Raw genomic sequence first — 26,446 nt, 5'->3', positions numbered from 1 at the left:
TCTATTGTGCTGCTACATACATGCAATTGTAATAAATGTGTCTAATTGACATTGACATGGAGCTATTTTCTACCACACAGACACATTTGATTTCCTCTTGTGATAACAGACATGCAGTTTTTTACACTCTGCTTTTGCAAGGCTCAGTGGGGTACCTCAGAGGAAGGTTACTTGAGATGTTGTTTAAGCCAAGTCTAAAAAAACAATTTTTTGTGAGCGAGAAAGCAAAACACACACATGTGAACACACACACACACACACACACAAACACACACCCATGCACACACACGGACACACACACACGCAACCACACACACACACATGCACACACATGCAGACACACACACACAGACACACACACACACACACACACACACACACACACACACACACACACACACACAGCTACTGTATGCTTCCAGATGGGCCCAATAATGTAAATCCTGCAGCACATTAAGTTTAGCCATGGCTAAGCACTACAGATCCTTGTAACCCATTTAATGCATGGCAACATGCCCCCCCCCCACACACACACTTCAATCCCATAACACCAACAAATAAAATCACTCATCGTCATGGATATGTCACGGTTACACTCTCTCTGGAGTCATTGGTTAATCACTGCATTCACCTCCTCCAGCATATGCTTGCGTTCACCTATACACACCATCAGCCTATCCCGTCTCAACTTAGGTAATGTATACTCCATGGTTCGAGCCAGACTTAATCTATATCATTCTTATACAATTTATGTGGCGGAGAATTCCCCCACCCCTCTTCAAGGCCCAATTATGGTCTGGCGATGGATTAACCCAGTAGGTCAGAGCCACGGTCCACAGAGGGTCGCTGGGAGACGGGGGGAGGGACAGCATGTCCAGTGCTGTCTATGTAAGCATGGCTAAGCCTGTATACTGTAGATCCTATATGGAATTTGAACAGTGATTTGGGTTGGACAGCATGGTACTGCTTCTAGGTGCCACATAAAACAATGAGAGATTTTTTGATTTTATAACATTTAAAGGTATAGTCAGCAATTGCTCAGGAAGTCACATTTGTTTAAAGTTCACATTTATATTTAAATTTATTAGCAAATGCTTTTGGACCGTGCGTGGACCAAGGACCATATGAAACACACCAGTGAGGTAGCTCACCCCTCCCTTGAGTATTCCCAGAGAAACTCCTCGCAAGGTTTCGTTTTTGTCTGGGGGACAGGCTGCCCCCACTTTGTTTGTTTCCAGTTTTTGGAGCCAGGGCTGCCTACAGAAACCGTTTTTTTTTTACAGTGTGTTCACAGAATGGGCAGCTATCGTGTCATGAGGAGATGGTTGCTGAATGTGACTAAAATGTTATGGGCTTGAAAACACGTACAACCGCTGAGTGCCTGCATCTTTAACTCTAACCCTTACAGTCCTCTGTAAAAGATATTCAAAGTTCATAAAGGTCACACATGTAAAGGCATGATGAAGATAGTATGGGTCTGGAGGTGAAAAAAGGAAAATAAATATATATATATATATAACATATATAATAAATGTGAATAGTCTAACAATACACAAAACACTACATTGCACCAAATGACCATGTTTTACAGCAATGTGGTGAAAGATTCCCCAACTTCTCCTTGGCCAGCTTCTGTCTCCTATCCTTCCCAGGGGAATACAGCTACTGCATTCCCTGGAGTCAGTAGAGCAGAGCCAGAGAATGTCCCACTGTAGGACCTAACTGCTCCAGCGCCGCCACACCAAGGAGTCAGCCACAGGGCTGTCTGATGCTGGAGCCCTGACAGGACAAATGATTCGAGTCATGTCACGTGTTAACATGTGACAGAATCTCTCTCTCTCTCTCTCTCTCTGTAGCACCTGTGGACTGATATATTCTGGAGATTGTTCCTATTTGTGCTTGGCTTACTTCAGTGAAGAGGAGAGACACACCAGCTGTTGAAAAGGCTGCTCTTCCTCAGAGTGCAAAACCTGCAGGGGAAGTGAGGAACCAAGAATGGTCGCTTGTCTTTCACAGGACGCCTGTGCCCATTTTCAAAAAGCATGCATTTCCCGGCCGTCTGGAGAGGGCTACACAACACCACCAATTACAGCTAAAGCTTACAGTGGGCATCAGTGGACGGACAGGATCTCACCTGTAAATGGCCACATGTCCGAGGTCATTCACCACTCAGCGCCACCAAAGCCCTCAAAATCTAGCGTGCGTGCAGCTAAAGGGTCATTTACGCCTTCACGGTGTTTGTCCTCGCACCTTCCCCTCGGCCCGCTCCTGGGGGTGGCCACTGGGGGCAGGGGGGAGAGTGATGGAGAGAAAGTGGACCCTTGGGGCAGAAACACTGCATTATTTATTTTCAACAGGTCTGTGAATTTGGTTAGACTTGAAAGTCAGGTCAAACTTGACCTTGACAGCTTCAAGCAAGCTGGAAAATTCAGCAATGGTTAAATTGGGCAGTGAAGAAGAGAGGAGTCTGTTTTTAAATGGAGCCCAACGTGTAAATGCAGCCTTTAAGAGATTGTTTTCTGAAAATTACTTTTTCCAAGTAGTATGATCCGGTAGTACCACAAAGATGGATTTCATAAGCCGATGTCCGAAATCCATTGTTACTAATGCCATTCATCCTAATATGAGATCTTTTCCTTTACTGCAGCTTTGCCAATCTTTCATTTCTGGTCAGTGACTCATTAAAACTCAAAAAGCTCGAAAGCTAAATAAAGTTACAAGACTTTGATTTTCAAAAGTTTTCAAAACCCACAAATATTTTATATTTTCATCCTTATATCCAGCTACATATTTCACATTTCAAAGAGAACTAAAAAAAGATATGTATATAAATATAAAACCCTAAAACGTTCCTGTACAGAAATCCTATGGCTCACTCCAACTTGGCTAAAATGGAGGATTAATGAATTGGACTCTGCTGCCACCTGCTGCTTAAGGTCAACAATGGGGTCAGTTTGCACCAGGTTTTTAATATGTTTTAATAAAAATCGAGTACTGCTCAAAACCTCAAACTGATAAATTCACAATATAATCACAAGGCAATATTGCTATAATCTGTGAGTCAATGAGAGCAGTGAAAATAACCAGAAATGACAAAAGTTTGAATATTTCAGTGGAAAACATGCAGTTTGGCGTGTGGAAAAAGTGTCATTAGCTCTTTTACCATTCTTTATCTATTCATCTGTCTTGTTGTCCTTCAATAGTGCAGCAACAGATAGTGTTAAATATCCTGCTCCTAGAGTACCATGAACTACCCTGAACTACACAACAATTGCTTTCCACAATTGCTTTTCTTTGGCCAGTGGGGGAGAGGAAGAGAGACAGAGGACAAACAACATTACTGCCAGTTAGCCCTTCTATCCTTAAATAAGGTATTTACTCCCGAGTACTTAGCGAGCACAGGGCCACCTGATCAGTGAAACAGGGGCATATCCACTTGTGTAGTGTCCAAAGTTGGAAACGCAGCTCTCGTTGGACAGTCATTCTCAGAGTGCTCCTTTTCTACCCCTGGGGACTTGCTGCGATGATGGGGTTCAGGTAGCGGCGTGTGGCCTGGGCACTCACTGGCTGCCTGTGTGGGCTGCCTTCAGTTCCTGAGGAGCCAGGTGGGAGCTGCGTTCCCCGACTGGGTGAAGTAGGCCCACCACCAGGGCTTCTCCTGCCTCTCCTCGCCGTTCTCTCCCAGCTCACGCTGCGTGTAGCTCTCAAACTGGTTGTAGGGGTCGAAGCGCTCATACGTCTCCATGCCCGGGATGTAGAGGTCGTCCATCTCCGGCTTGTACGGGACCCTCTTCAGGACAAAGTCCACGCGACCGGCCCGGGCCATGATCCGCGGCAGGTTGATGCGCTTCACCGCTTTTGAGTAGCCGGATGCCGTGACGGTCAGGATGTGCTGGCCAGGAGTGAGCAGACGCCAGTAATCCCCGTCCTCCGCTGTAGCAGGAGTGCGGTGGGGGTCAGGGACAGAGTAGAGGGGTACACAGGAAGGTTAAGACACCGTGCTAAAGACACTGTGTTAAAGACAGTGTCCGCTGCGTTAAAGACAGTGTCCATGTTATTGTAATAACTATAATACATTTTTAGCTACTGAGAGAGCTGCTCAATCTTCTAGACTTTCGATTCAAAAGGGAACAGTGTAATTCAGTAAGAGATTGACATTTGTATTTACATTAAACTATTTGGTTATTTGTTTAATCAAAAGTGCTACAGGAATTAAATGAAAATGTTACATAGGTAAGCATAGGTGGCAAATAGGGAAGAGATATATTTGACATGAATTTAAGTTGAATGCTTCCATTTCCAGGAAGCATGACTTCCCCTGTAGAGGAACATACATGTTTTGAAGCAGAGCTGTTTTGACAGGAAGCCGAGGACCCTTATGGCTTTGTGATGGCTCACCTGTTGTGATGTCGTGGCGTATTCCCTTCACTGATATGATTGCACCTTTAATTCCATTGCCATGCTCATCCCTCACTACACCCTTGATTCCTCTGTGGACCTGGAACAAGTCAACATGAAAGAAGCCTAAGATCCCTACAAGAATGATGCAACAGTGGCCAATTCACACCATTCAGTGCTCAATTCTACATACTCTTAAATACAAGCATGGAACTTGGTGTTCATTTATGCTGCTAATGCTAGCTTTGTTAACCATTCCACGTTGTTAACCATTGAACATTGTATATTATGTATTGTGTCACAGTACCACTTATGCAGTGATCACAGTAGTACTGAAACACATGACAAAGAACCTAATGAAATGCAAGTGATGATAACATGACTAGATGAAAGGCCACAGTGGAGAAACTCTGGATCAAAATCAGTAGAGCATTATGGGAAACTGGGCCTACGGCTTCCATGAAGCTGAGGAGGGACTCTTTATTTCGTCTCCACTCCGGGTAGAGCTCCGCCTCTGACGGAAACTTGTCACAGCCCAGCTCCACGGTGACCTCGAAACAGTTACTGTGCAGGTAGTTAAAGTCAGCCATACCTGCAAATGAATGAGGCATTTGGACAGTAGGACATTATATTGGACAGCCATTTTCAGGCTACAGGGTACTAGCTATAATGAAATGTTCAACTCCATACTGTGCAATGCAAAGGGATCCCTCTGACATGGAGTAAAGGCAATTAACTAGGTGTTCAGGTCTAAGTATAATACTGTACAGTAAATGTGAATTTCTGTGGGAGGAAAATACCTCCTGCGAAGCTATACCACTGGGCCCCGTTAATGATGCCCCTTCTATTGATAAACGATGCGCCACATCTGTTCGTATCGTTGTTGGCCATCTCAGCATGGGCGTCAGCATAAATCCTGGCCAACTGCTTGAACACCTGTTATCAAAAAAAATAATTTCAATTATATTGTTATTATACATATTGTATATTATAGTATATAATGTGATTATGTGGCATTAGAGGTATACAACAATATTGATGTCGGACAACCCCTTCCTGCCCCAGCAAGCCAATCAGCTAAACTCACATTTACACATTTATTCATTAAGCAGACGCTTTTATCCAAAGCGACTTACACATGTCTATTATATTTACATTTATATATAAGAGCCATTCTCCCCAGAGCAACTGCATTCTAGCCCAGCTCTTAGCCACTACGCCACCACGCTACCACCGCCCCAAGGAACTCATAAGGAACGTGAACCCTGATCCGTGACCTCTGACCTGTTCGTCGGGCGTGGGAGAGTGCAGCTTCTCCTCCTGGGGGTGTCTGGAGAAGTCAAAGGGGTAGGACACCACCAGCTCCCCACCGTGCAAGCTGGCCGAGAGGACGAAAGGAATAGAACGGATCCATTTCATCACCGCGTAGGTCTCTGGAGCCACCTGCAGGGGAACACAGGGGTGAGACACACGGACCGGGCAGTACTGTGCTATTAGAACCGTATGAGGAGCAAGGGTCAGTTAATAAGCTATTAATATGGAAGAATTGCATTCATTTGAAGGCATACTATCATGAAAAGCATGATCCTAAGAACAAACCATAAGATAAACAATCAGTCTGCTATATTTATGCAGGTTCCTGAAACCCCAGTTTGATAAAGCACTTGATGGAGAAGCCATGCTAGTTTCAGTGTCATGAGGGCCCACAGGAACACTGGGCATGACGATGCATCGGTACCTTGCCAAACCAGTAGGAGTCGGGGATGGGGATGTGGTCCACTCTAAAGCGCCTGAAGCGGCGGCGGCTATACGCAATGTGGGTGAGGGCAGGGAAGTTGCGGTTCAGGTCGATGTTCTGAGCGTTGCGACGGCCACTGGTCCATCCGTTAAAGATGTGGCCCTGTAGATATTTCCCACACACAGCAGCAGTCAGAAGAGGGAAACCTTAATTAATTCATTATAGAGAAACAAGCAGACAGAGCTCTCTTTTATTGTGTGTTTTTGTTCTTGTTGTGAGTACTGACTCCAGATCAGCCACTGGAAAACAAATGGCATATTTTAGTCAGGCGTGTTTCAAAGTTGCAAAAGTACAGTGCAGTTCAGTCTAACAGAACACAGAAAACACAGTATAATTGGCAGTTAAAGGTACGGAGAGTGAAGTAATTAAAGTTAGAATTGTTTAAAGGGTTTGGCTTTAGTTGCCTGTTGAAAGTACAAAGTATGATATTTATAAAGAGAAAGAAATTACAATTTCATAATGGACCAACACGGTTCACGGGATAGCAATTACGGGATGACCAAAAAAGACTGGTTTAGATCTGTAATAGATCCCTGACTTGACAGCATTGTGTAGTTGTGTAGTAGTTACAGCTCTTTTGTATAGCTGTTTTGTTTTCTCCCAATTTTAATGATCAGCAAAATGTTGAATGCAAAGTGATAGGCCTATACGTGAATGAGTGATTTTCCTATTCTTGCCAATAATCCCTTATGTTGTTCAAAGTACTGAAGCACAAACTGTATTTGAACTGCCCCATAACAAAACTGAATGCTATCACTTCAGCTCTCAGTCTAGACCTGTTAAGCTATGCATTCAGATTTCAGCCTAAGATCTAGTTTATACTTACTCATGGCACTATATTCCTCTGTGATATCTCCCTCAGGTGATATTCATTTTTTCAGCTTACTTTGCAATTACCTACAGACACAGACAAGACTGGCCATACACCAATCGAGCCTGAACAAGCAGAATATGTTGTTGTGGTGCACCCTGGAATATGGATGGTGTTAAGCTGGGTTCTGAATGCACACCTTTACAGTGTGACAAGATTGGCATTAACAGGCTTAGTGACAGTATTCAGCATTCTGGTACAGGGCAGTGTCTGGACGTTTCAGTTTAATATTTCTTGTTGTAGCCCGTGCTGACCCTTTCAAGAGAAGGGAAGGGAAGTTGAATTAGGTTTGTTGAATATGTTAAAGGAAAATTCTGGTATTTAGCACTTTGAGTCCCTTTTCTGGTTTGTTTTGGATGAACTAGAGTGGTGGACACCAAAATTTTGACGAATGCACAAACATGTCCTTAAAACAACCCTTAACGTTCGTTTTCAAAACTGTGCAACTCACCGAGTGGATAGTGGTGTTCGTTGATGTTCCAAAACAAGTATATATATACAGTTTCTGTCGTGTTTTATTTGGCATTTTGTAAAATCCCATTGATTTCTGTTGGAAGACTCATTGCACGTTGATATTACTGCGCCACCGTCTATGCTTCAGGCTCAAATATTGAACGCAAGTTTATACGTGGTTGTGAGGTGTTCCACAATAGCAAATAAGGCGGCTGGAAATCATACATTTCGCCGATATATTTGATTGTAATACTCAAGGAACACCTCTAACTACGAACGTTAAGGGTTGTTTTAAGGACATGTTTGAGCATGCCTGTAGGCAGCCACTCTGAAGCAGTAAAGGCGATTCAAAATGAGTCAGAAAAGTTGAAACAGGACCAATCGTCAAAATTTCGGTGTCCACCACTCTAGTTCATCCAAAACAAACCAGAAAAGGGACTCAAAGTGCTAAATACCGGAATTTTCCTTTAATCTAAAAGGAGGAATCATAAGAAGTTGCAGAAGTGAAGTTGAATTAGCTTGGTTGACTATGTTAATCTACAGGGTGAATAATATGAGGTTCACAGACACAACTGACACAGCCAAAGGAGGATAGGATAAGTAGATAGGAACTGGACTCCATATGTGATGTGATCATCTCATTTGTCAAAACAATGTTGATAACAGTCTTGACAAACTCCACACATCTTACGGCGTCACTGACTTAACGATGGAAAGATGAGATCTTTTAGCTGCACTGTTGTGTCCATTAGCCTGCTGGGAACACTTAGTTCTAGTTTGAAAAAGAAAGTAGAGAGTAAAGTATCATTAGTGGGAACTAAAAGGACATGAGCATTCCTACAACCAGCTGTCCTTTGCCTACTCTAAGTATCCTCTTGAGATGCAGTAATTCCATATATTTCCTGATGTAAAAAAAGTGGAATGAATTAAAATTAGATGAGCACTTCTTTGGGGTGGAACCATTAAATGGTTTTCAGTAGCTTACAGTTGAAAGTCAACAGGAACCTGTTGTACAATCAAGGGCAAGTTTTAGACTGAAATTGTCCAGTCTGTCATACATGCTCCTTGTTTTTTTTAACTCATGATAAGTTATCTAACACAGGCTTTTCTGAATGGTGTGACCATGATTTCTGTGACATCTGTCACACTAACTCTCCTCCCTAAACCACAGACACACTCTGGTGGTAGGAGGATGAAGCACCACGGCCGGGTCTGCAGACGGACGCATGTTACGGCACGGCGTGGCCTGGCGTGGCGTGGGGCGCGTGGCGATCGGCTGGATCGGCTCGAGCCGCGGATTTGGGGACGGATATTTACTTCCTGGTTGAATTCAGGGTCGTTGCGATCGGCTACCTCAGCTGCGGCCAATTCATAGCCGTCAGGGTTCATGGAGGGGAGGATGTGGATGCGGGTGGTGTTGATGAGCGTCTGGATGCGCTCATTCCCGAGCAGGTACTCCGAGCACAGGTACTCCGACAGGTAGATGAGAAGCTGCCGCCCCAGCACCTCGTTGCCATGCATGTTACCCACGTACTTCATCTCTGGCACCACTAGAGGGCACAAAAGGCAGCAGTAACATTTTCTCTCTGTGTTTTTTGCATGTGTACTATTTATATTCAGTTTACTTACTTTACTGTGGAATATGTTTTGGTTCAAGTTTGTTGTAGTACTTGATTGAGATGGACACACATTCTAACAGTGTGATGAAGCTTCAGGTCACCAAAGCGCTATCTATCAAAACCAATCATACACACAGTCCCACAGCAACCGCTTTGGCTGTACTTACATAGCTCATGTTGTCCTGGATTACTGGAGAACTCGATGACCAGCAGGTCTTTGCCCTCAACACTGCGCCCAATGCTGTACGTGCGGGAGATGTGGGAACATTTAGCGGCAGTCTTCTTCAGGGTGTTCCACATCTGGGCGTTGGTGTGATAGGTAAACTGGATGATGGTGGAAGGCTCGTCAGTAAAGTTGGCAAAGGCAAACTCTTGCCTTGCTGAGAATGCAGAATAAGGATAACAGTGAGGAATGGGGTCAATATGCCCACTCCATGTTACTCCAGCCTACTACCACTACCTAGTACATGATAAACATGGTCAAGGCTTAACCCAGTGCTATTCAGTGCAATACTCGCAATGCCTTCAAATCTGGCTTCCGTGACTACGATAAAAGCAATAAAATAAAAACGAAAGCAGTGATTGGCTGCAAAAGTACACAAGGTCGCTTGCGCCTCTCACACTGGGCTGTCAGATAACATAACCTACACAGGAATTCCTGCGTTGGCAGCAGTATGCATGTTTCACTGGTTTATTGTACAAATATGAAATATGACAGACGTAGGATGCTAATGATAGCCTATCACTTGATTGAGGCATTAAAATGCTGCTTATTGTTTGTTCAATTTCTTTTAAAAATATGAGCTATGACAGAAGTTGGGTGTGAATGTTATATATTCCATCCCCTGATACTGTTTTACTGGTTTATTTGACAAATCTATATGGACCTGCTCTATGTCTGTTTGGAATTGTTTTGAGAGCCTAATGCATATGAATGTCCACCACATCCAGTGATTGTGAATATATTTTACTGAACTGAAATTAAATGGAGCTGGATACTCATGAACGTATATCTCTTATAGCCACAATAGGAGTAATTTTAGCAACACCATATTTTGGGTGGACCACAAAGACCCAGTGGTTTTCTTGTATGGCCCATTTGGTAATGAAGTTGAATAGCCCTGGCTTAAACAATGGCTGAAATCAACAACATCAACAACCTCTCTATTCATTACAGACAAACAAATTGCAGCCAGCTGAGACTGGATACCAAGGTTGACTGCAAAGGACTGCTGAAATGACAATGAAATGACAATGTAAAAGAAGAAGGAAGTTCACTTCACTGGTCTTGAAGCCTCATGCGGCCTTCACATACAACGTGACAACAGCACCCATTATTTTCAATGGCTTGTGCGGCGCAAGAAAGGTTTGCCAAGCGTCGCTGTCGTCACGTGGTGGTGACTACTACTTTGCGCTGACCCCAGTGGCCAGCGTAGCACATACCACATACCATGATGTAACATCTCTCTTTCACTCTCTCCTACCTTTAAACTCGGACAGCGGGTCGTAGCAGCCCTCCTGGCCACTGACGAAGAAGCGGTCACAGTCCAGGAAGTATGGCCAGGCCATGTCGATGCCCTCGAAGGCGTGGGAGCAGCCACGACGCACAGCCTCGCAGGAGCTGCGGCAGGGTTTGAGCGCGCGCCCGGAGCGGCACTGCGGGGCCAGCACGGAGCAGCCTAGTAGCCGCAGCTCCTCGGAGCACTCGCCGTTGAGCAGGCCGTGCAGCACGCTCAGCAGCAGGTACTCGGCACCTTGCTCGGCATCCACGCGGCTACGGTGGCCCAGGATGTTGGGGAAGGTGATGTGGCTGTAGGGCATGTCCTGGCAGTAGGCCAAAGACATGTCTGTGCAGGTGACTGACGACACACAGACATACAGCACAAACACACACACACACACACACACACACACACACACACACACACACACACACACACACACACAAAGGCATGGATGGGGAAAATGTCATGTCATAGCTCACAATAAATGTATCAAGAGTAAAGATACACACACGTACACACAAAGACACCCACTCACACACACACACACACACACACACACACACACACACACACACACACACACACACACACACACACACACACACACACACACACACACAACAACCATGTCCAAATTGAAATAATCGCGCTCAATATTCCGCTTATTTTCATGACATTACAAAACAACTAATCTTCAGCAGTGCCGTTTTCTCCCAGAAGCCAAGGGAAGCCAGACTTCCCCTATCTCACCTGACAATCGTTGTTATCGTAAATGAAACATTTTATTTCATCGAATTACGGTTTTGTTCATTCTTGCCGTGTTGTCATCTCCCGTTTTCATGTATTATTTTGCAATGAATGAATCAGCGCCCCATAAATTGTATGTAGTGAATGTGGTGAAACACAGTACACTCCCATCATATCCAAGTGGCACCCAGTTGGAATCCTTGGCTATTTCCCAAAGTCGACCATGCTTCCTTGATAGAATGCTTCCTTGCGAGTCAGGTTCTACAAAAATGAGGGTAGAGGCCTCTCTTGTGTTCTCAGACTCTACTTTGGATCAGACTAGCTAGTGTGAACGTGCACGTCACTGCGGTCCGTCTGAGCGCTTCCACTCTTAACTGCACACTTATGTTTCAGTAGGGGTGTTGCTCCGATGCATGTCAACGCTGAGGATTATGGGCATTTTTGTTCACCTGAGGATCTACAGATGCATCCTTGAAAATTCTCAGAACTAAGGTCACGACTTTCGGAGCATTCTTGACGTTGGAACAGTGCTCGGCGGAGTTCGATGACGTGGCGACCTTAAAAAGGCGCCCATTGAGTATGCTTCCTCGACTTTGGGAAACAGCCCTTTTTGCTAAAGCAACGTGTAAATAAAAAGATGATCAACCAATCAAATTAGGTATAGTTACAATCACTGTCAAACTGGGATTCGTCAGCACCATAGAAAGGAAGCCATCCTCCTGTCTATCCCTAACTGTCTATCAGTCATTTAGTTAGGTGCAATTTTGAGTTTCGTTGAGATTAGATCATGCTAGCAAGTGCCATTGTGGACAGTAGAGATTTAAAATTGTTAGTAGGCCTACAAAAGGATTAGTAAACTGCTTCTTTAACAATGACTTAAAATAAAATCTGACGGCAGACCAATGCCAAATCTGGAGGTTTGAGAGGGTAATAGTTTTAGGACTTTCACGAGTGGCAGTAATCCAGGCTGCGTTGTTAGCCTACATTGCCGTGACATTGCGTGTTACATAGCCTATTCTTATGCTCCGTAGCCTACGCATAGGCTTAATGTAGTGGTGGCCGAGTATGCAGATGTGTAGAGGACGTCCTCCACTAGGCAATGTGTGAGGGCGGGAGGAAAGGGAGTTCAATCTTTCAGAGACAAATGGTAGGGGTTGGACCATCAGACGAGTCAAGAACGTGATGTCAAACGCGTCAAAATGATGTGATATTCTGGATGTAGGCACATAATTTACTTTACTGTTTATGGAGAATACAGCTGGAAAAACTTGTTTTCTTTTAGAGTCTATGGACAAAATAGTCTCATTAGGTAGAACATTTTTATTATTATTTGTAATTCACAGTTATGTATTAAATAATCGATTGCACCTGACTATTCACTTGATCTGCCAGAGTCAGCTTGGAGGAGTGTTACTATGTGTGACATTGGTTTACACTACAGCAAAACATCAACAAGTAAGCTATCAACAAGTTTTCAGTACCACTGTTGCAGAAATCACATGGAAGAAGGTATCCTTTTGATTTTTTGTACATGTTTGCACATTCCAACATAAGGAAGCAGCATGGGGAACGTTGTTTTTCTGCCTTAATTTTAAGTCTTTCGGAGATCAATGACTGTCGCAGCAAGTGCATCATAACAAAGTGGTACCAGACCCTCTTATAACAGCTGTACTGTGGCTATACTGCAGGCTCGGAAAAAGAGTTAAAAATTAAGGCAGAAAAGTCTCCCATGCTGCTTCCTTATGTTAGCAAAAATTTACAAAAAATCAAAAGCATCCCTTCTTGTATGTGACTCTATGGTGCCATTAGTAACATAAATAATCAATTTATTTTCCTGTGTTGAACGTGAAATGTGGTAGGAGATGATTAAGGAGGGTTAGTATGGGTTATCTACAGATATGTGTTCCTGGCTCTGCTGATCACACCAAACATACACAGGTGGCTGATGATTTTCAAGCAAGAACATGGCTGTTTTAAGAGGCCTTAGGCAGCAGTATAATTTATAGACAGTCTTGCCTGCTCCAAGACTCCCTCTTCCTTCACTACCTTTCCTTTTCTCTCACTTTCTTCATCCTTCTCTCTTTCTAAGACACTGCTCTCTCTGTCACCCCCCACCCCCTTCTCAAAGAAACGTGTCATGTCATGTGATGTCTGTTGGTATTTGTGACTGTTTTTTTTTCTTCCCCAGCCTGAAAAGATCAGGCCATGACCCCAAGGCCTTTACTTCGCAAGACCACTTAGTTACAGACAACAGATGGCAACACATCCCCCAGTCACTAAAAGCACAACATTTGTAGTTATTTTTGAAGCATAAAATTGGCAGCTATTTTCATGCTGAGACAAGTTTGCAGTACTTCCCAGTAATACCATAAGGATAATTTGTACTATAGAGCGTCTGAAGGCCTGAAGGATTACTTACCTTTTTCTTCGTCTGGAGCTCGGCATCTTCCTGAAAAAAAAAAAAAATACATCATACGAAATAGTCATTCGCTGGTGCACCGGGTGATGACTGATAAGTCTGTCATCTTGTTGAACGCTAGATGGTAGCAGAGAGCGTTCTTAAAATGCTCACCAACTTTACTTTCTTGGGATGCTGAAATAAATATAGACTCCTCACTGTGATTCCCAGTACAACACAGAGCATATAATTAGTCTGCAAAGTATTGTTTTTGGTCTCCAGATCGTCCCCTTAACTCATAACATGAGACAAAACGACACCACGCTAGTGAGAAGCACTGCTATTAGGCCTATAGCTCAAAGTCTCTAAACGCCATGTCTTAAATTGGCCTAATGAAATGAGAAGAGGAACTAACGGTAGTTGCTTTATCATAACACTCCTGTTGTTATGACACGTTAATAAAACATCATCGCAACAAACAGCGTAAATAGTTCTACATGTTAAACCCATTAGTAGGCTAAGAATAACAAAACCAGAAACATGACCGGACTGGTAATAGATGATGCTATTACACACAGCAAGTTTACAAGAGAGCTGCACCATGAATGAGACATGATTAGATATCCTAAGTAATTCACTGTTTGTGTAAAATCATGGTCAACATCACCTAAAGCCTCGTCTCCAGGTTCACATATCCGTGGCGCAGCAAAGCATGTCGCCAGAACACTGAGAAGGACGACCACGGAAGGCATTGTGCGCTCTGTGCGTTGTGATGTGGCAGCCTGCACAGTAGCCTGCTCTTGAAGTGTATGACCTCCCGTCGAAACTCTGTATTGCAAGAATATTCTCCGAAACTCTGCCAAAACGATCAAATTACAGCACCCTGCTGGCTAACCAGGAGGCGTGGACATCGTCCAAATTACTGGTAGGTGTTTCTTTCCAATAGCAAGCAATGATTATCTAACCTATAGTTACTGTTAAGTTAACATACCATAGGAGGAATCTAAAGTACAACAGTGTTTGATGAAAAAAAAACTTTTCAAATAGGAAAAAAAACCTGTGGAAAACACGTCCATTTTCTTGGCGTTATTCTAAGTTTCCAAAGATGGGATTCCAGATGAATACCCCTGGCAAATCATTCTGACATAGCCTAAACCTGCAGATCACCTTTTGTTAGATTGTCAAATATCACACAATTGTTATTGTGAACAATATTTATTAATATGTTATTTGGACCTTTCAGTTGGAAATTAACCACTGATGCAAAAAAATATAGCTCATACTCCCTGGGAGTTGATAAACGTGCTTGTCCGAAGCAACTTAGATTAAAACAAACAAACAAAAAAAAACAATAACTATTAAGTAATAATCAACAATAAATGCTCAGAATAAAATGATAAATAACAAATGGTGTGGTTTGCAAATGCTCGGATTGGCATTTTGGGCTTTCATTAAAATGGCATTTGTACAAGGTCCATTTGTAGTGTGATAATTTACTGAGACCATTGCTACTGGCTGCACTGATAAAATCTGGCCATTCCAGACAGCAAATCTCCAGTATCTTGACTCCTGGCACACTCTTGAGAGTTTAGCAGTAAGGGGGTTGGAATTTTCCCTAAACTTGTGAACAACAAAACACAGTGATGGACTACAGTGTTACAGCACAACAACAAGAACTAGAAATGCAATTCCGAGGAATTACACGAGGGGATGCAGTCTGCTGGTTAGGGTGTTGGTGGGGGTGTTGAACTTGCTGCTAGCTGGTTGGTAGGGTAATTGTGATACCTGCAGAGGTGCTTTTGGAGTAACCAAATTTGAATCTTGTGTGACATGGCATTATTCAGATATCACACTTAAGGTGTTTTTGACCTTGACATTTGACCTTCAACCTCCAACTTCAACTCACTTCATCTTTGAGTCCATAAAAACACTCGTACCAAATTTGAAGCATGTACGTCAAGCCGTTCTGGAGATATAATGCTGAATGCATGAGATATGGCTGGGACTTTTATTTTGACACACAGGAAACACTTTAACAGGATGTGTAGTTCAGGTAGAGCTAGATTGTATGCTTAGAAGCTGAGACAGTTGGAATCCTCACAGGTGACACCTATGCCAGTGTTCTGATTAGCCTGGGAACTGCTCTGAGAACTACTTAACGAGCGCAGCTGGCTCTATTATGACATCACAGCCCCCATTCAAGTCTATGGGGAAAAATACACTTTAATTACAAATATCTCAAAAGTATAAACTTCTCAAAAATGAAAAACGGATGGGGACGGTAAAGTCTTGGAAGATCTACGGAACGGTGTTTCAACCAAATTTGTACGTTAAGCGGTTTGGGCTGAATAGCGCGCACAAAAAGGTAAAAAGAAAAATAAGAAGAAGAAGAAGAATCCGGATTTCAATAGAGGGGATGCATCCCCTCTAATTAGACCACAAATGGTTCCCTGCTGCCACTTTTAGGCTACTATTCAACAAACCAACACTTTTTCAAACAGAACCAAATAGCATATACTTCCAACTGAGATCCATCCATGACACACACGCCTTGATGTGTACAGTCTCTGGATTTGAGAGGGCATTCTCCAACAGGTAAAAGTGGTTTGTTTGTGTTACAACAAACAGTGATGTGTGTAGTCCCAGCAGTCAAGCATAAGGAATTAGCAGGATAGCTCATTGTTTATACACCTGAGTAGCCAAAGCCATTAGCCACTTGCTGACTCAGTATTATCTCCCCTTATGGCCACAGAGTGCTAGCGTGCTAGTGCTAAGGCGTCAGTTCCTCTCAGTCTCTGGATGAGTTAATGGTCCGCTTGGCTTTCAGCTTGCAGAGGCTAGCTGACTCGCCGCGAGAAGCCGTCGTTGTCAGTGTCCGCAGTGCTGCTGTGTCCTGAGGAGGGGTACACTCCGCGTCCCAGGGCCCTGTTGGCCATGCTGATCAGAGCCTTCTTGAACTGCTGGCGAAGGAGGGAGTACACAAAGGGGTCAAGTGCTCCTTTGCTGTACGCCAGGCATTTGCTCACGATTCCCCAGTGACGATCGATGTGAATGTCCGGCGCCAGTTCAGTTAACCTGTAAGAAATGAACAAGGAGTGGTTGACTGCAATGGCATCTCTCTCTCTCTCTCTCTCTCTCTCTCTCTCTCTCTCTCAATTCAAATTCAAATTCAACGTTGCCCCCCTCTCTGTAGATACTGTGTAGACCAGGGGTGGGCAAACTTTTTGGCTCAAGGGCCACATTGGGTTTTGAAAATTGGCCGGCGGGCAACGTTTACATTGACATTGTAAATGCTCTCTAAGAAGAGTGAAAAGCAGTTTGCAGTAAAGCTAGCCAACGTCATCTCTATCACAGGAAAAAAATAGCGAGCTGCCTGATAACCAAATGAAATGCTCGGCGGGCCGGATTAAAGTGCTTGGCGGGCCGGATCCCACCCCTGGTGTAGACTCTGTATGTGTGCTTTATTGTAATACGTATTTCAAATAAACCCTGTATGTCCAGTCCTGAACTTCCAACCACATTCATAGTCTTGTCAAATGTTCCAAAACATTTAGGCAGATTGTTGTGTCGCAAACCAGGATCAGACGCCTCTAAATACAGAGAGGAAACAAAATGAAAACAAATGCCAGCACTTCTGAAGGGAAACATATTATAATGGAATAAAGGCATGCTAAACACAGCACATAATCTACAGCGCCTTCCTGTGCTTCTTCATGTGAAAGGAATCCTCAGCATTTTATTCAGATGTTCCCCTGCCCACAAAATATTACATTGAAAAAGAAAAGTCTATTGATATTTGAGCTTGACAGCCAATCAAATTGTACCCCGCCCTCTCTCTATAGTTGAGTAGTGTCCAAGCCATATTGTCTTTTTCCCATTGACAGAGCCTGGACTGTAGCCTTCAAAACTTTAGCCCTTTTAGAACACACAGCTAAAAGACTAAACTATATAGAGCAATTTGGTAAAGCAGACAATATTATTTATTAGATCATACTGTCATCATATATACTCCATCATACTGTACCTTGTAGATAAAACATACAATAACATAGACAGAAACTTGGACAAGATATACATAAGCTTCTTCTGTTAATCTCTGACTGTTACATTACTCCATATAAAATGTTAAAACTATTTTGATAGTTACAATTTGTAACATGAGTTCTCTTTCAGTTGAATTCACTCGACGTTAACTTAAGGAAAGTCATTCTCAGATTACGATCTGATCCGATCTCCAATCATCCATTTTAGGGATTTTTCCGTGGACTACTGGCTATATGTATCCGCACCACGAACATCCAGTCCTCTTTTATTCTTCAGTAACTGTGAACATCAAGACTCCAACCCGCTGACGAGGACGAGCTCAACTCAGTTGACATCTTCCTACTTCCTGTTTAGGTGGTAAACCGAAAGCAAAATTCTGAAAGCCTTTTCCAAAGCTGCACACCTTGCCCAGCATGCCTTTTATCAAGGCGACAAATACTCTAAGTCAGAAGGTAAGTATGATGGCAGAGTTCCGTCGTTGCCCAGCTCCCGGTGGCCGGGCTACTCCTGCCATCGATGGGCACGACCAGTGTGTCTGCCCCCACAGTGTTTGGGTGGACCTCCACACGCTGTACTTCCACGTCAGAGGACTCCTGCCTCCCTCACTCGCAGCAGTTACCGCCGGGGCACTCTTGCTTTTGCTCCCCTCTTGGCACTGCTGCTCGTAGCGGGAGGCTTTCACCCAGTTGGACAGGTTTGGCCTCGAAGACGACGCCATGTCGCTCCTTGCCTCAGACAGCAAGGCGAAAGTTGAGTTTTCTCCTCACAGGGGGAGTTGCATTGCGTCCCCAGTGGCAGCCTGTTGACTGACTCGCACCACCTCCGGGAGCTTCATGATGTGACCAGATAGTTCTGATTGCCAGTTATGCTTACGACTGCTAACCTTGCATAAAACCCTGGTCGCAGTTAGCCCACTCACTGTGGAGCTCTAACTCACTGTGGTGTCGACTCACCAAAGTACACTACCACGGCTGGACACTGGGACACGTCAGTATTCTGCTTGTGCTGCATTGTCGGCGTCTGTTTCATGAATACCAACCATGTGTGCACACAGCACCCTGGTGGTGAGTCCTACGTGGGAATGTGTTGTCTATCGTGGCCAATGTGGCAAACGTGTTCCCATTGGTTATCGTTGAGTGAACTTGGCATAAAGAGAAGGTAAGTTTATGAATGTAACCTTTGTTTTCTGAAGGAGAGCATGAGACGTTAACCCTTCCCTGCTCCACTGGCATGCTGGATCTGGTCTATTGATCACTTCAGAATATAAGAGAGGACTGAATTGGAGACTGGTTCAGATCGATGACCTCATCTCAGAATGACTTGCCATTGGTTAATATTTTGTGTTCTACTTCAGAGTGGTTATATGTATAACCTTGCATTACTGTATGTAAAAGCTACTTTGTGAAAACTGCTTAAACACATGGGAAAGGCTTATTTATCATAATAGCTAAGTAAAGTTAATGAGCTAGTATTCATTCACCATGGCTTTAATGGAATAAAGTAATCAATCTTTAATGGTGTAATGTAAATTTCTAGGCCAAGTATACTTGCATATACAAGGAATTTGGTCTCTGCATTTAACTGCACCTTAAAATAATGTTTCCAAAATCGTTTCAGTGGTTCATCAACTCGTAACAGGGTGAACGGCAATTCTGCATTCGCTTCGCGGCCCTCTATCGGCTATAACCGCACTATGTAAGTTTGCCAGATCGGGTAGCGGATCTGTAGTTCGATGGAATGAGACATAAGAAACTACAAATTTGACTTGCATCTGATGTCGCAATATATCGTACTTTTATAAGTCATGTAAAATATTCTACCTTGTCTGTGGACATCGTTATTTGCAAAGCCTGTGCTGGATAAACAAATAGCGTGCGTGCGACAGAGGGAAAGTTCTTTGGTGTTGCTTTAAGTGAAACGGCAATGTCTCATGGCATTTCAATGAGAATGACATAAAGTTTGAAAATGAAATTCAACTGGCTCCCTATGAGTCTCAGCAGCCTTGCTGGCCCATTGCCTTCTGCTGAATAACCCACTTCTGCCCTCTCTCTCCTCAGTGCTAGGCTATCACATTTACATTTATTCATTTACCAGAGGGACTTACAAAAATGAGGAATAACATTCAAGCTACAATGCAGAGGAGACCTTAGATAGACCTTGGGGATGAGAACTAGCAAGTACTAGCAAAGGTGTAGCCGAAGAGAGTGGTAGAAGTAGGAAGAAGAAGGGAAGGGAAGAAAGGAGAGAAGGAGGGGAAGAAGGGAAGTGCATGGTAAGTGTGTGTTAGGTGAGTTGGGTTGTTGGAGTGTTAGGAGAGGAGGTACTCTTGGAAGAGTTGGGTCTTCAAGAGCTTCTTGAAGGTAGAGAGGGACGACCCTACTCTGGTAGCACTTGGTAGGTCATATCACCATCACATTACTGATATATGTGGAGATGAGGCAAATGGAGAGGATTACCAAGTGTAGTTTGTGCCACTTGATATGCGTGTATGTGTGTGTGTGTGTGTGTGTGTGTGTGTGTGTGTGTGTGCATTTGTGTGTGTTTATTTGTGTGTGTGTCTGTGTGTGTGTGTGTGAGTGTGTGCGTGTGTGTGTATGTGTATGTGTGTGTCATTACTGCATTGTTTATCTTGTGCATTACGTATGTTTACAGCCACTTCCCACTTTTAACCATTTTCACTTGATAGGTTTAGTTAATAACTCACCTTGTGATGACATAAGGAGCAAAGCAAACAACAAAAGTCCCGATGAAAATGCAGATCTTCTTTGTGGCCCTCTGTCTTCTTTTTTTCTGCTCCAAAAGACACCGTTGTTTCACACTGAAAGATTTGGAAATCAATCAACCCATGCATCGACCAAAAAATTGCTCATATAAGGTAAAACAGAAAGGCTTCAATTTGTCTACACAAATTATACATTATACATTATACACCGATCATAAAAATTGGCCTACTATAGGAAAAAAAATGTAAAATGATCCATCAAACAATATAGGAAGTGCAGTTTCATTTCCCAAGTTAACCTCCATAGCTTTGTAATTTTGTGTGGAGACTGACCTTTTGTATATAAATTATACAGTTCCAATAATCAACAAAACACTCCACTGTGCAAGTTCCAGCTCACATAAACTAGTTTAAAAGGAAAAAGTACTCTAGGTTGTTACATTTTTGATGTATGCATCATATTCAACCATTCAATTTCTGCAGGGCAAAAGGTGATTGAGAACACAGAATTTATGAGTGCTTTTGTACTGTCATACCTTGGGTGAATGTCCACCAAAAGAAGTAGCGTCTGTACTGTTATAACGTCTATCCTTTTGCAATGAAAACGGGCAACTTTCAAAACTTTCTGGTAAGTGATGCAGAGAATGATGAGAGGAAGCAAGAAGCTGGTGGTCTGAAACACTATGGAAAATGCAGTGAACTTCGACCTTCCGTTCTCTGATGCGCCCAGGTGCAAGGTGCAAGACGCATATGTGTGGCTGTAGCCTACCCAAGAGTATAACAGCGCAAAGATAGAGAAGGCAAAAGAATGAATCCAGGTGTATCCTACTATTATCATTGCGTCCTTATAACGCATTTTCGTAGAGTAAGTTAGCGGGAAAACCACCGCTATCCACCTATCTATACTTAGCGCAGCCATATTTAGTGTAGTGTTGATTGTTAAAAATATCTCCATAAAACTTATAGCGGAACAGAAGGAATCGCTAAAGGGCTTCTGGTTTCTGACTATTCCGGCCAAAGTAGCAGGCATGTTCATAATAGCAATGATGATGTTGCAGAAGGATAGGTTCAGGATGAAGATTCCTGGCACTTGTCCTCGTATGTCGGCGCTGTAGATGAAACATAGCAGCACCAGCAAGTTGGAAAACAAAGACACCACGGAGATCACAATGATGAGGAGCTCCAGAAGAATATCCGACATGTGCATTGCTTAACACCGAGTCACCAGATGCATTTAAGAATCCATCTCATATCATCAGCTGTATTCCAAAAATATTGATCCTTAAAGAAAGGCATTTTTAGCGACGACTGACAAGTTTAGAGTTATGGACGCATCATATCAGAGAGCTGTCCAGTGTACTGAAATTATCATCCAATCTTACATTTCGTCCAGTGAAATAATTTAGCACAATTTGGTCAGCTCATGTGATATTATACTTTGTACTTTACAGAGTGCCACTAAAATGTTGTGCAAAAGGAGGAAAACGTGTTCACAGCAGCCCTGACTTCGAGTTTGCGATAGCCGGTCATGCGCAAGAGGTAAAAAGCCTTCGCTGGCGCGCTTCAGCTCACGTGCGGCTGGATCACTGCATGTGACGTTTGCTCAATAAACGGAGGGGGATGACACAATAGGCGATGCATTTCAGACACAATATTACACTGTGAATAATTACAGCCTCTAGTTATCTAATTAATATTTGTGTGTGTGTGCTACAGTCGACCTTTCAAAGAACGCTCAATTAGGTTAAGCTCATGCCGTGGAATAGGCTAATTTCCCTGTTCCCACCATTGTCATGCTGAAATATTCCAAGTCAAGTGTGGAAATGAGTCAAGTGTGGCTGAACAAACTACACCTTACCACATCCATGTAGTATAAACCTGCAAAACGTAGTCTGTTGCATGAGAGCAAAATGAGCTGTTGGATACTGCCCCAGATTTGTGACATGGCTGGTGCTTTTCACAGCTACTGGCAGTAAATATAATATCCATGGCAACCATCTTATCTGATGAATTTTGATATCCTTTGATCAACAATTGATGGGCTGTCTTAAACAATGTCCAGTGTGAAGGACCCTTGAAAAGATTCATGCTAATACTATTGTTCACATAGTGATTAACGTTTCCACTAGGAAATAGCCTAATAATAATCATAAGAACTGAAGGCTATATGTTCTTACACATCAATCCCATGGTGTGCCCTATATGTGCATATGCCATTTTTACATCAATAGGTATGAATAATTTAGGTTTGTTGTGTAAAATCCCCACAGCCATTAACAGTTATGATACAATCAAATGTTTACACAACTGGAACTTCGCTTTCATGTTACATGATTAAATGTTGCATATGTTTTATATTTATTTGAACGAAAGACATCAAGTCAGATACATTATTTTGAGAGATGCAGTCCTAGCTTTCGCAATACAACTTCTCTTTGATGGGCTTGTGAATCAAATGAATAATTACCATCAGGGACTGTACTCTGTGTGTTGATCCCATTAGCGTGTGCTAAACTCCATCATCACTGTTTCTCCTGGCTTCTCTCATCCAGGCTGGGAAGTCGTTTTTTTTTTTTTTTTCAAGACCATGCAGCAGAAAACTATGGGAACCCTTTTAATAGTGACCACATGGTCCTTTGGACCCCAAGAGAATATTATGCAAGGAAATGCTGATGGCAGAAGCACTTAAGTTGTCCAAGAGGCAGGGTACGGCTTCCCCCAGAGCGCCCAAACACTGACAGCACAGAGACAGAGGGCTGAGTGCCTGCCTGGTTACATAACATAGAGTCTGTGGGGATGGTGTGTAAGTGTATTTATGTGTGTATGGGGGTATTCTAATGCTTGTGTGTGTGTGTGTGTGTGTGTGCATTCGAGTGAGAGAGAGAGGTATTAGCTTGGTACAGATAAGTTAGTGAATGTTGTTAAGTGTAGTTAAGACCCAAACATGCAGATCTGATTAACCTCTCCATAACCTCTGCTTCACCACCCCACTCAGTGCACACTGCTCTGATAGCCACATTGTGCTCCTCAACTCTAAACGAGGGTTGTTTGGACCACACTGAGGGAAGTAAAAGCAGAGACTTTCTGATGTGGAGACACAGCACTCAAAAAATACTCCATAGAAATGCATTACATGTGGGGAAATCAGAATGTATTTTATTTGGTACCAATGCCTGTTCAGCATGGTATAGTGGCCTGACATTGAAAATTAAAAATAAAATGCAGGTTATGCAGAACAACATGATCCGTTTTATATTAGGTAAACCACCTAGGTATCATGTCACTTCTAATGATTTTAAGAAAGTGGACTTTCTGCCTGTGAAACTAAAGGTTGAACAGCTAAAACTGAATCATATGTTTAACATTATCAATGGGGTAGCCCCTAAGTATTTGGGATCCCAAATTGTAATGGTGCATACTCAACATACCCATAAAAAACAAGAGCAAGTGTTCGCTCCTGTACTTTACTTTACTTTACTTTACATTACATTTGGCTGACGCTTTTTAACCAAAGCGACTAACAACATGGTAAACAGTACGTTTTGGAACAATTCTCACAATTTTAGGACAGTTTAAAAAAACATTAGAGTACAGTAAGAATAAGTGCGTCGGTGAGTGCTGTTTTTAACAGTTACTTGTCAGTTTAAAACGGCTGGTGAGTGCTAGGATCAGTAAGACTTGTTGTAAGTGTTGCTATGAGAGTAGATGTTCTCTAAAGAGCTGGGTCTTCAGGAGTTTTTGAAAGTGGAAAAGGATGTCCCTGCCCTTGTAGGAACTGGCAGTGTGTTCCACCAACGAGGAACAACAGATGAGAAAAGTTTGGATTGGCTTGAGCGCATCGGGTGGTAGAGCTAGACGCCGTTCGATCAGAGGAGCGCGAGCGGTCTGGAGGTAGTGTAAGTCTGTATGAGGGCATTCAAGTAGGTGGGAGCAGAACCGGAGACTACTTTGTAGGCAAGCGTTAGAGACTTGAATTTGATGCGGGGCCGCCATAGGTAGCCAGTGTAGCTGGATGAGCAGCGGGTAACATGTGCCCTTTTGGGTTGGTTGTAGACCAGCGCCGCCCAGCGTTCTGGATCATCTGAAGTGGTTTCACCGCGCAGGCTGGGAGACCTTTCAGGAGGGCATTGCAGTAGTCGAAGTCGTGAGATGACTATTGCCTGAACCAGAAGTTGGGTAGCATCTTGAGTCAAGTAAGTCCTGATTTTCCGTGATGTTGTAGAGAGCTAAACGGCATGACCGGGCGACTGAGGCAACATGATCTGAGAAGTTTAGTTGGTTGTCAAGAACAACTCCTATATTTCTTGCAGTCCTGGTCGGTGAAACAGACAGGGAGTCAAATTTGATGTTGATGTCGTGGTGTATGGTAGGTTTAGCTGGGATGACCAGCAGTTCAGTCTTTGAGAGGTTCAGCTGGAGGTGGTGTGCCTTCATCCATGTAGCCATGTCTGAAAGGCAATCCGAGATCCGTGCTGAAACCAGGGGGTCGCCAGGTGGAAAGGACAGATAGAGCTGTGTGTCGCCTGCATAGCAGTGGTATGAGAAGCCGTGCTTAACGGATAATCTGTCCCAAGGAGGTGGTGTAGATAGCAAAGAGGAGGGGGCCCAGCACTGAGCCCTGGGGAACCCCTGTGGTGAGATGGTGAGGTGCGGATAGCTGACCAAGCCATGATACGTTAAACGAAGGCCCTGTGAGGTAGGATTCAAACCAGGAGAGAGCAGAACCGAGATTCCCATGTCAGCGCAGTATAGAGAGAAGGATACGGTGATTAACCGCGTCAAAGGCAGCCGATAAGTCAAGCAGAATGAGTACTGATGACCGGCGGTCGCCCTGGCTTCTTTTAAGGCTTCTGTTACAGACAGCAGAGCCGTTTTCGGTAGAGTGGCCACTTTTGAACCCAGACTGATTTGGATCCAGAAGGTTGTTCTGTGAAAGGAAGTCAGAGACCTGTTTGGAGACTGCTCGTTCAATGCCTTTGGATAGGAAAGGCAGTAGTGAGACAGGGCGGTAGTTCTCGACTTGAGCAGGGTTGAGAGAAGCTTTCTTAAGTAACGGTGTTACCCGGGCCATTTTGAACGCTGTTGGAAATGTGCCGGAGGTTAGCGAGGCATTGATCACATGTGTGATAGCTGGAGCGATGGTCGGGCTGATGGACTGAAGTAGGCTGAAGTAGACTGCTAAGCAGTCTTAGCAGCAGTGATGCTGGCTGAGAAGGAGGTCAGGAGTGTCTGGTAGTTTTTGAGGTCGTCAGCTAGTTTGGATTTGTGCCATTTCCTCTCCGCGGCTCTGAGTTTGGTGCGCTGCGATCGGAGGGTATCATTTAGCCATGGATGAGAATGTTTGGATCGAGCTGGCCTTGTGGTAAGAGGGCACAGCTCTGCCTAGACACGAGGTCAGTGTGGAGCAGAGCGAAGTCGGTGGCTTCATTAACCTCCAGAGAGGAGAAGGTGTTGAGTGGAGGTAGACCGGAGGCAACCACAGAGGAGAAGTGCGTTGGAGACAGGTTCGGATGTTGCGGCGGAGCGTGACCATCGGGCTGAGGAGCCGGAGGCTGTTCTGACAGGCTGACGTTGAACTGGATGAAGAAGTGGTCAGAAAGATGGAGAGGCGTCACCATGAGGGTGTCTGTGCTGCAGTTCCGAGTGAAGATCAAGTCAAGCTCTTTGCCAGCTTTGTGAGTCGGTGGGCTTTGAACCAGTTCGAGGTCAAAGGAGTGGACCAGGGCCAAAAAGTCCGCTGAGCCTGGGGCATCTAAGTGGATGTTCATATCACCGAGAACAAGAACCTGTAAGGTACCAGCTGCAAAGAGCGCGGCACGTAGCTCTTTTTTTTATACAGGGATTATGCTATAGAATAGCCTTCCAGTAAATATTAAAATGGCAGAAACAAA

At 43.7% G+C, this 26,446-nt stretch overlaps 2 protein-coding genes across 3 annotated transcripts; both read right to left on the bottom strand.

Moving 5' to 3' along the window:
* Nucleotides 1-2,962: 2,962 nt before the first annotated feature.
* cpz (carboxypeptidase Z) lies at nucleotides 2,963-14,573 on the bottom strand. Of its 2 annotated transcripts, none has more exons than XM_048261010.1 (11): nucleotides 14,457-14,573; nucleotides 13,811-13,840; nucleotides 10,624-10,998; nucleotides 9,307-9,519; nucleotides 8,838-9,070; nucleotides 6,137-6,298; nucleotides 5,683-5,841; nucleotides 5,199-5,334; nucleotides 4,851-4,990; nucleotides 4,399-4,498; nucleotides 2,963-3,933 (listed from the first exon to the last, which is right to left on the bottom strand). In XM_048261010.1, exons 1-11 carry the CDS (start codon nucleotides 14,539-14,541, stop codon nucleotides 3,587-3,589), a joined length of 1,980 nt encoding a protein of 659 aa, XP_048116967.1. In that variant the 5' UTR covers nucleotides 14,542-14,573; the 3' UTR covers nucleotides 2,963-3,586. The 2 variants fall into 2 exon arrangements, with proteins under 2 accessions (XP_048116967.1, XP_048116975.1); XM_048261018.1 differs by having other exon boundaries at nucleotides 8,874-9,070.
* Nucleotides 14,574-16,072: 1,499 nt separating this feature from the next.
* On the bottom strand, nucleotides 16,073-22,056 carry gpr78a (G protein-coupled receptor 78a). The gene is made up of 3 exons (XM_048261029.1): nucleotides 21,092-22,056; nucleotides 20,538-20,651; nucleotides 16,073-16,864 (listed from the first exon to the last, which is right to left on the bottom strand). The coding sequence occupies exons 1-3, from the start codon at nucleotides 21,760-21,762 to the stop codon at nucleotides 16,627-16,629; spliced, it is 1,023 nt and encodes a 340-aa protein (XP_048116986.1). The 5' UTR covers nucleotides 21,763-22,056; the 3' UTR covers nucleotides 16,073-16,626.
* Nucleotides 22,057-26,446: the final 4,390 nt, after the last annotated feature.

This window comes from Alosa alosa, chromosome 1 (genome assembly GCF_017589495.1).
Source record: "Alosa alosa isolate M-15738 ecotype Scorff River chromosome 1, AALO_Geno_1.1, whole genome shotgun sequence".
In the NCBI taxonomy this organism is placed as follows: Eukaryota; Metazoa; Chordata; class Actinopteri; order Clupeiformes; family Clupeidae; genus Alosa; species Alosa alosa.
This window is presented reverse-complemented; position numbering and strand designations above follow the sequence as displayed.

Excerpts from the sequence above, each read along its gene's own strand:
- cpz (XM_048261010.1), bottom strand. The coding sequence starts at position 14,541 with ATGCCTTCCGTGGTCGTCCTTCTCAGTGTTCTGGCGACATGCTTTGCT. Across the intron at positions 9,071-9,306 it reads TCCAGGACAACATGAGCTAT|TGGTGCCAGAGATGAAGTAC; the intron begins GTAAGTACAGCC and ends TGTGCCCTCTAG. Across the intron at positions 4,991-5,198 it reads GTGGTATAGCTTCGCAGGAG|GTATGGCTGACTTTAACTAC; the intron begins GTATTTTCCTCC and ends ATTCATTTGCAG.
- gpr78a (XM_048261029.1), bottom strand. The coding sequence starts at position 21,762 with ATGCACATGTCGGATATTCTTCTGGAGCTCCTCATCATTGTGATCTCC. Across the intron at positions 20,652-21,091 it reads TTGGTGGACATTCACCCAAG|TGTGAAACAACGGTGTCTTT; the intron begins GTATGACAGTAC and ends CAAATCTTTCAG. Across the intron at positions 16,865-20,537 it reads GCTCCTTATGTCATCACAAG|GTTAACTGAACTGGCGCCGG; the intron begins GTGAGTTATTAA and ends CATTTCTTACAG.